Raw genomic sequence first — 9887 nt, 5'->3', positions numbered from 1 at the left:
TAGGGACCCAAAGAGATATTATGACCTGGATACTACGCCGGGGTAAATTTGCACTAAATAAAAATATAATTGCATGATTTTAATCCATAACAAACACACCAAATAGACCACATTAATGTTTTATCAGTTTTTAGACTCTGTCTCCCAAACTGATCTCAGAATAGCACAGCCTGCGCGCATCATTAGGGATGATCGTTCTTAGGGCGGCATTTAGCCACGGAGCTCTCTGAAAGGGATCACATTTTAAACTGAACTTTAAAACTGAATAGAAAATAAAACAGAAAAATAAACAGACCTCTAAAAACTGTAGTCAAGGTTAAAAAAAACTGAATACGTCATCAGAATTAACATTAATTTCTCACAGCTGGTAGAAGTGAAGACGAAATGGATCCAAGATTCTCAGTTATTGTGGGGAGAAAATTGTCATGGGCAGAAATAAGAACTAGTTTCTATTTATGTTTTTAATACTGCAACAAAGGAATTTGATGACTACATTTCCCATTATTCCTTTCAATCCCGACATGCAAGATGTACAGTGGCGTCACAGGCGTTTGGTAACGTAGTCCCCGCACGTATTTTTCATTCAGGCAGCATTTGAATAAGGAAGATGGCGGCTGCAGCGGTGGTTGAGTTTCAGAGAGCTCAGTCTCTCATTAGCACGGATCGCAACGCCTCTATCGACATCCTACATTCAATAGGTGAGTCTTAGGCTGGTGTTTTGAGGTGAATATCATCCCATTCACTGCTGTAATGAATGATTTTACAGTTAGTGTGAGGCGGCGGGGTTAGCATGTAGCTAGTGGCTTTGAATAGCTGGAGCCGGTGGTGTGCCGTGCTGACTCACTGTAGAACGGTGGCTAACGGGAATTGCTAGCTGGTGGATGTTAGCTCGTTAGCACCGTTGCTAACTCTAGGCCTAGCCATGGAATGTGTCTGTTGGTGGTTGTCAGAATTGTGCATGAGTTCCACTGTGTGTGTGTTGGAGCTGTGACACTGAGCACAGTTGTCATTGACCCAACTAAAGACTGTCATGTTAGCATAGTTAGTGTTGAGGCTAACATCATTAGCCTGTCATCAAAAGCCTCTCAACAACACAGTGAAAAGCAGCTACCTTATAAAGCGAGAGGACCTATAACCTGTTTCATAATTAGCTGGACCTCTATAAATAACTAAATGATGGTGTAAACACACGAGTAGTGGTAAAGAGTTCTTACATTTCCCACAACAGACATAGCTGTCCCCAATCTGCCTTGTCACACCAGCCCTACTAGCTGGCAAGATGTCATTTTCTCTTGTTTACCTCTAAGGAACTTATGTTCTTTCCACCTGTATATCTCTAGTATCAGTGCTGAAATTATTAAATGCTCAATTCCCCTGAAACTGCTCAAAGGGGCAAAATTATTTCTTAGTTATTAAGCCACAGATTGACTGTTTCCCTCAGGATTGTTTTCTTTAGTAAATTAGTTGGATTTTGGAGATGGTGATGGGACTAAGATATCTCAGTTTTGTCCTGCACAGCTTTGGCATTTCAAAAGTATTTCAAAAGATTTTGTTATTGAGGATTTTATGGAACCAAGAAAATTTAATTTTATTTATTTAAATATTTTTGGTTAAACTGTTTATGTCACATGAGAAATCACAAGATGGGACTGTGTATTGTTATAATAAAGTGTGGATCACTATGCATGTTTGTAAATTTACTTGCCTCATAGTTATATTTTAATATTTTTTTTTCTCATGTGAACTTGTTCTGTTTATCAGTGAGAAGAGATGTTCAAGAGAACGATGAGGAAGCGGTTAGAGTTAAAGAACAAAGCATCTTGGAGCTGGGCACACTGCTGGCAAAAACGGGACAAGCTGCAGGTAATGTTCAAAGACATTCTGTGTACATTTTATGTTTGGCTAAAACCTGGGTCCTGTTCCAGAAAACAGTTTCAGTAAACTGTGAGTCTAGACTTAAAGTCGGAATTGATTTACTCTAACATGAGAAAAGTTAAGCTTCCAGAAAAGCTCATCTGACAGGGGTGAAATTCAAGTTACATCAACTGAATATAAAAATATAAACCATACAGATAATGGTTACATCTAGTAAGAATATCTCACTGAGATTTCAGCATTTGTAGTGTGAACTTGTGCTGATCTGATAAGAGCTCTTATAGCTGCTTTAGGTGCAGCAGGAGGTGCCAGAGAGAAAACCTGCCAGTGAGCAAGTTAGGTTCACAATCTGTTTAGGTTATACGTCTTTTTGCAACAAAAAAACGCAGTTTTCCTCATTTCAGGGTTAACAAAATAAGTTTTCCCTAAACCTGTTGCAGGGCGCTGCTCAGACTAAGAGATGTTGTCATATATATGTTTTTGCTCTTAAAGTTTTGAATAAGTTTTTCTTGTTTTTGTCCACAGAACTTGGTGGACTCCTGAAATTTGTGAGGCCTTTCCTGATGTCCATCAGTAAGGCCAAGGCGGCTCGGCTCGTCCGCTCTCTGTTAGATCTATTCCTTGACATGGAAGCAGCAACGGGGCAGGAGGTGGAGCTGTGTCTTGAATGCATTGAATGGGCCAAGGCTGAGAAGAGGACCTTCCTACGACAAGCTCTGGAGGTAAAAAGATGTCTAGCATAGGCTTGTAAAAACCCTAAAATGTGTAAGCCCATACATACTTTGTCCACACCACGTATGAGAGCAGAAAAGTGTTAAAACAGTGCTACGAAGTCTTTTTTTCTGAACTCTATCACTTTTACACCAGATGTGGCCTTTCTACTTTATAAAAGGAAGGGGAAAGATAACTGGATTAAGTGGGGGATTATTTTGTATTTTGGAAGTTTGATAGTAAAGACCTCCAGAGTAGTAAAAGCAACAAATTGCAGTACATGAACTGTGCCATTCTGATAGAAGAGGAGTATAAAGATGGTTATTGGATTTGTCATAAATGAAGTTATTGCTAGCTGATATATTTGTCCTCCCACCTGACCTCACTTAGTGCTGACATGGAACACAGTTTATGAGTAATGATAGTGAAAACAAAGAAATATGATATCCCAAACATAAATAGCAGCTGTGGGAGAGATCAGATTTAATGCGTTCTGACTCATGGAGTGGGAGACGCTGTGATTTCAGACAGATAATGATGGAGCGATTGGTTGTGCAACACCACCACTGTGACTCTGAGATGAACCTGGATGAAAACAGGAAACCTAAGAATTCTTTACCTTTGCCTGAAGAGGATGACAGTTGTAGTTGTAATTTACAGCAATTATTGGAAAGCTAATAAAATGCTCACGGTGTGATTTCTTGATGCTCAGTGCGGAGCTCGATATGATACCTGCAAGAAACAGTTTGATACCAGTTACAACCAGATGTTTTCATCATCAAAATGCTGTAGAAGTTAAGATTACTCTGATGGAATTAATAAAGGGTACGATTCTGTCATTAGTTGTTTCTTATAACTGCTTCCATGTCACAGCTGTTGCTGCTGTTCTCTGCTCATCTAACAGCTTCTTGTTCTTTCAGGCACGACTGATCTCGCTCTATTTTGACACCAAAAGATACCAGGAGGCCTTGGCTCTCGGTGAGTGTTTAGAGATCCTTTTTAACATTTTTATGTTTTGGGTGAATTGCAATGTCTGTTTTCTACCACCAAGATATTTGGCAAGAAGTCTTTCATTCTTCTAGTGCTACATTTAAAAAGTTAATGCTTGACTAAAATACTTCATAAATAAGGGGTTGTGGGAGGAAATTGAGCAGCACATATCAGCACTATAATTGCACATTCATCCCCAGGCAATTACATAATTTTGATCAAAGTTATTGCAGAAGCTGGCGTACACGATATTAACCCAGATTTGCCCTCTTACCCTCAGGCTCCCAGCTGCTCCAGGAGCTGAAAAAGATGGATGACAAAGCTCTTCTGGTTGAGGTGCAGCTGCTTGAAAGTAAGACATACCACGCCCTCAGTAACCTGCCCAAGGCCCGCGCAGCCCTCACTTCAGCCAGAACCACCGCCAACGCCATTTACTGTCCTCCAAAGCTCCAGGCAGCTCTGGACATGCAGTCAGGTAAGAGTTACCAAAGTCTTACCTGGAATAACTTTCTGTCTGGGCGAATTATCAAAAAATGGGAGACTATTTTTTTCCTTCATTTTTTTATTCATAAAGATGCGGGATTGTAAAGGCCAGGTTCACACTTGACCGGCTGATTACTGCTGAATATTTCTTGCATGGGGCTGAAACGGTTAATAATGCAGATGGATATAACAGCTAATGAATGGTGTGCTCATCCATTGTAGAAGGTAACTGAACAGACTACATAATATTATACCTCTGCCTGAAGGTACATCATCCATGCTCTGCTCAGTAAAAACAAAATGATCCGATACTGATTGAGAAAAAGTAATAATCAGCCTAAACAGTCCCTCTGAATAACTAGTGAAAAAAAAGGTGTCAGATTTAACACTGATGATGCTTGAAAAATGTTGCAAGGGTTAGTTTCACATTTTTACAGTAAAAAGAACAACTTAGTTGTTCAGAGGAGGGGAAAGGACTGATGTCAGCAGATGCTATGACGATGTGAGATCGGCACAGTTTTCTGGCTTTTTAAGCCATCCTTTCCTGCAACACTACCATGCAAAAATTCAGACTTTGTCATTGATAGAATCTTTTATGTCATTCGATTGCAAAAGTTGGATATGTGGAAAATTAGTGCCTGATGTCTACCATGTTGTCCTCTTTTGGTTCAGTCATTGAGCAGGTGCCAGGCATGCCATAAATCTTTGACGAGATGCCCTTTTCTAGAGTTTAATATTGTTTGATAGGATCTCATAGTAAATGGTAATTTTCTGGCCTTTTTTCCTTTTTCTTAGTTTCAGCTTTATTTACAAAAAAGGCACATTTTTCTATTCTTAAGTTGAATGAAGTTATGGTGGTTTAGAGTAATAAAATGTTGATGTAGACAGTGCTGCACCATCAAGAATTTTTACCCTTATTAATAATTATTTTGTGTTTTAATAACATAAAGCAGGTCTTTTCTCGACAGGTGCATGACAAATTTAGATTTGATCTCCAGTGCCTCTAACGGTTATGAGTATGTGAAAACCACACAGTTTCTGATGTTGAAGCCAGAAGAGCTTGGAGGCATGATCTTATCATATTTATTCATGGATATAAATGGCGGAGTGGATGAATACAGTAGAGCTTTTCTAGTCTTATAAACAGTTTAAAGCAGTTTGCACCAAAAGCTGCATTCAGGCAGCCATTTTACGATTGCATACATACTCATGACACATCTGGGATGTTTTTGACTTTCAGTGTTTTGTCTACATGGCAAAATACAGACTTTGAGGTGCTTGGGATCAAACTGCTAAATTCCTGATTACAGGATGGCTGACTAAATTCTTAGACTTAGCTGCATAACACAATATGACCTGAAAAAAATGACACAACATGATCATTTCTTTTGTACTTTCCAGCGTTATGATTAAGTTGTCCATGTCGGGCAACGCCCAGAGAAGCTCAGCACATGGTGGTTTTAATACTCTTTGGAGTCATGCAGTCATATGGCAGCCTCGGCGCTCCGAGTTTTTGTTGAAGCATCACATACTTCACTGTTGTGGGTTTTTGTTTTTGCCTGAAATGGTAACTGTCATGCTGTGCCATCTCTGGTGCAGGGATCATCCATGCAGCAGAGGAAAAAGACTGGAAGACGGCCTACTCCTACTTCTTTGAGGCCTTCGAGGGTTACGACTCAATCGACAGCCCCAGAGCCATCACAGCACTCAAATACATGCTCCTGTGCAAAATTGTACTCAACTCGTAAGTAGTACTTATACTGTTTTACAGTAATACGTGGTACTAAACACTCTTTAAATGTCTAATGAATGTATTTATTACTTGACTCTTTCAGGCCAGAGGAGGTACAAGCCCTGATCAGCGGTAAACTGGCCCTCAGATACGCAGGCAGACAGGCAAGTACAAGCTGTCATTGGATTTTTACCCAAACACGGAAAGAATCACAAATGCTGCAAACCACCTTTTGAACTAAATAAAATAGAAATATCAGTTGTGGATTATTCACAAAGCAGCAGCTTTAGTGTGCAAAGGTGTAATAAACATGTTATTTAAGTGAAGCACACAGTTTTTGTGCGAGTGCTGCAGAATTTTACTCAAATCTTTGATGATATTTGAATTTAAATAAATGTCTTGGTGTGTTTCAGAAGAAAATGACCTTCACTGTAACTACCAGATATTTCTTAGTTTTGTGTGGGTGCTTCATTAATGTTTTTTTTCTTGATAAAAACATTACTAATATTTTTTTCTCATCTTTCTGTTTGTAGACAGAAGCATTGAAATGTGTAGCCCAGGCCAGCAAGAACAGATCATTAGCAGATTTTGAAAAGGTAAGAATGCCTTTAGCATTGTCAAATTTTGCCCGGTGGCTTTAGATAAAGATAAAGAAACACACATTTTGTCATTATGGTCTCTTTGGCCTCACATTTGTCAGCTGAGGGTGAGGTGACACACTCAGAAGTTAACATTAGGTCCTCGATTTTCATTTTGAAGGATTAAAACCTTGACGTTTTGTGTCGTAAGCTGCCTCCTTGTTATTTGACAATTTAAAGTTTTCCTAAGTCAGAGTTTGGCATGTTCCAGGCCCTCACAGAGTACAGAGCAGAGCTGCGGGACGACCCAATCATCAACACTCACCTGGCCAAGCTGTACGACAACCTGCTGGAACAAAACCTCATCCGAGTCATTGAACCATTTTCCAGAGTGCAGGTGAGAACATGCAAGGCTCAGGTGTATATAGGAAACCCACCACTGTAATACAAAATGTGAAAACTTTTACCAATCAGTCCTAAAACTTTACATTTGCTGAAAAGTAAAGTTGTATTTGTGTCTTTGAAGAAAAAACATCTCATAACATGGGGGATCATTGTAAATACAGCCGCTAGCAGACTTTGTTGCCCTGGCAGCCATATAAGCCACCCTCTGCTTTTCTGAGTTAATGCGATACCATCTCTTGGCCTGAAAGCTTGATTTTATAAGCAATAATGCTTCCCCCTCCCCTGCTGTTTGGTTTATTACACTTTCATTTTGGTGAAAACTTTGGGAGATACTGGCATCTTTCTCTCTAGAGTCACTGCTTAACTGAGTGAATATATTTTAGATGCATCACCTTATTTCCCAAAGGTATATCAGTTTGAGTGATCCTGGAGAAACCCTGCAATATCCAGAAATGGCACACGGACACACTGTGGACTATTAGCATGATGAGGCAGCTACATTAAAAGCCTTTCTATTTGATTTAACTCTTGTGCTAATCATACAGTTTATACTGCGTATTTCTATCAAACAATAGAAGCTGAAGTCTGCGTGACTGCAACAGGTCTATTACTTAATACTAGTACAGACTGATGTTATTGTTTGTTCTTCATCATTACAACTGAAAAATGTATAATTAAGATCTGTATTTAATTTGTGTCCTTCGGTTTTCAGATAGAACACATATCAGGTCTAATCAAACTATCTAAGGTAAGTGTTGCTGCATTTTGGATTTATTATTTATTTAAATTTTTTTAAGCTAACATTCAGTCTTGTGTATCAGCTCATTTTTAATTCCTCATCTTTATCTCTTTAGGGCGATGTTGAGAGGAAATTATCACAAATGATTCTGGACAAAAAGTTTCACGGTAATTGTGTTGTTGTATTAAAAAAAAGTATTTTGCAAAGCTATACTCGGCAGTCTGCTGTAATACTGTTTTTTTGCACGCCGCCTTAGGAATCCTCGACCAAGGTGAAGGTGTTTTGATCATATTTGAAGAACCCCCAGTGGACAAAACATACGAAGCAGCTTTGGAAACAATTCAGAACATGAGCAAAGTCGTGGATTCGCTTTACAACAAAGCCAAGAAGCTGACATAGGTGAGTAAAATTAAAGGATTCGGTTATATGTGCAGTCTTCTTTCTCTCGTCTAAATCTATTTTTCTTCTTCTTTTTTAAACCCCCTCAGAGCAGATCACTGCAGCAGTGAGATGGAGAAACTGTGTGTTTGACCAGCGTGTGCAACATTTTCAGAGGGGACAAGGGAGAGCAACAGGAAGTCCCACAAACTGCAACAAAACAGGATCCCCCAACATCAAACCCTCCCCCCTCTCTACCCCTCCTCCACGGACAATTTCATCACTTTTTTTTTTTTTCCTTTTCTTTTTATTCTTTTTAATTTTGATATCTCTTCAGGATTCTGTATAACACTCAGCGGCCATATCAGGCCATCAGGGAATATTGTACAACCACAATAAAAAAAGATGGAAAGGTTTAAGAATATATATATGTTTATATCTGCTGTAAGGTTCGGCCTGCCAAGCCTTAAAGCTGACTCCACTGCAACCTCAAAGGTGCAACTTTGACCTCTGTGGCCTCGGGCTCTGCGAGGCTTTCTCTTCCTCCTCCATATCTTTCAGAAGCACACTGTTCAGTTTTTGGAAGGTTGGGATGCTCCTTGGAGTGCTGATTTTTAGCCCAAGAGCTCCCTCTAGCTTTTTTTTTTTTTTTTTTTTTCCCTCCTCCTCCTCGCCATATCAATGCCAACAGTTAGTCCCCTCTGTATTTCAGATATGTATTAAACACTTTCTTTGTTTTTGGCTTTTGTGTTTCTTTTTTTTCTTTTTTTTTTAAAAAGGAAATCAGATGGTTGCCACGTCTGCCCCTCCTGCTATTATAAGTTTCTAGAACAGACAGGATGCCATTTCACCACTAGTGCCATGTTTTCGGCGCTTCTGTTTGCCTCAGTGTTTGGATGCAATGAGATCGCAGGGTAGAGGTGGAGATCATCGCCTCTGAGCGTCTGTGAGTTAACCCGGGTGAACAGTTCTCCATTGTTAGTTCCTAGCACTAGTGTGGTATGCTAGCAACCAAACAATTTGTATGGTTTTGATTTGGTTTTTGATTTTTTTTTTCTTTTCTCGTTTTGTTTTTCTCTTATAAAGACATTTTTGAAAATAAATATTTTGTATTTTAAGGATTTTGTCTTGTCTCTTGCAAAAAGTTGATAATTTGGGCCAATGGAGCTAGTTTGTTAACCACAAAGCTGCATGAGGTGGTTAGTAGGCTGGTGTTTCATGTTGCAAAATTCTCTGACATGCATTTAATGATGGTAGAGTATCCCAGATGATGTATACGATAGCAAATGTCTTTTTTTTTTTTTTTTAAAGAAGAGGTGTTTACATTTAAAAAATTAAAATTACTCCCAAAATGGAGATGTTAACACCCTAAGAACAAGACTACACTTTTGTGTGCTGCTCTGTCAGTAACAACTTTACATCAAAGGGCATTAAATCCATTTTTTCTAATGGCTTTGATTTTCATTTTGCTTTTTTTTTTTTTCACTAAAGGTAATTTGTTTTATCACATTGAATTAACCTTTTCTATGATTCTAAGCAAGATTTATTTCTTTTCCTCAAAAAACAAGAAGCACAAGTCGTTACTGTAGCTGTCATGATAATTAAGAGTTCCAGATCAAATACTGCATCATTATGAGTAACTTTGGATCCCCTCGCAGCATTTCTACAGATTTTTTTTTTTTTTTAACAGATTTTCCACATAAATAAAGATTTCCATTTGCCTTTGAAATTTAAGCATCTTGTTTTCCAGCTTATGTTTTCATAAATAGTTTTCTGCTGTCCACGTGATTTGAAGGCAGTTATATTTAAGTTTTTATAACTCATAGAACAAGACGTGGTTATCAAATTGCACATTTATAGTAGTTCTTTATTAGAAGTTTTTCATGTGGAAACGATATGATTCCCAGAGCAGACAGATCATACACTCACTGGACACTTACATATGCATTTTCCCTTAAAAACAGCCTTATTGCTAAGTAGCACAGGTGGAACAAGC

General features: G+C 38.7%; 1 protein-coding gene across 2 annotated transcripts; it reads left to right on the top strand.

The window, feature by feature from the left end:
- The first annotated feature begins 599 nt into the window (after positions 1-599).
- Positions 600-8493, top strand: psmd11b (proteasome 26S subunit, non-ATPase 11b). 2 transcript variants are annotated; one of them, XM_085361022.1, is made up of 13 exons: positions 600-698; positions 1762-1863; positions 2401-2597; positions 3507-3564; positions 3857-4051; positions 5659-5803; positions 5895-5955; positions 6325-6387; positions 6641-6766; positions 7487-7522; positions 7629-7680; positions 7770-7912; positions 8007-8493. In XM_085361022.1, exons 1-12 carry the CDS (start codon positions 608-610, stop codon positions 7910-7912), a joined length of 1269 nt encoding a protein of 422 aa, XP_085217148.1. In that variant the 5' UTR covers positions 600-607; the 3' UTR covers positions 8007-8493. The 2 variants fall into 2 exon arrangements, with proteins under 2 accessions (XP_085217148.1, XP_085217147.1); XM_085361021.1 differs by having other exon boundaries at positions 8002-8493.
- The last annotated feature ends 1394 nt before the right edge of the window (positions 8494-9887 follow it).

Source organism: Diplotaxodon limnothrissa, linkage group LG8 (genome assembly GCF_057381915.1).
Source record: "Diplotaxodon limnothrissa isolate DT_005_m linkage group LG8, D_limnothrissa_male_GT1.1, whole genome shotgun sequence".
NCBI classification, from domain to species: domain Eukaryota; kingdom Metazoa; phylum Chordata; class Actinopteri; order Cichliformes; family Cichlidae; genus Diplotaxodon; species Diplotaxodon limnothrissa.
This window is presented reverse-complemented; position numbering and strand designations above follow the sequence as displayed.

Coding starts and splice junctions, on each gene's coding strand:
- psmd11b (XM_085361022.1), top strand. CDS start 608: ATGGCGGCTGCAGCGGTGGTTGAGTTTCAGAGAGCTCAGTCTCTCATT. Junction 6,388..6,640: donor CATTAGCAGATTTTGAAAAG/GTAAGAATGCCT, acceptor GGCATGTTCCAG/GCCCTCACAGAGTACAGAGC. Junction 6,767..7,486: donor AACCATTTTCCAGAGTGCAG/GTGAGAACATGC, acceptor TTCGGTTTTCAG/ATAGAACACATATCAGGTCT.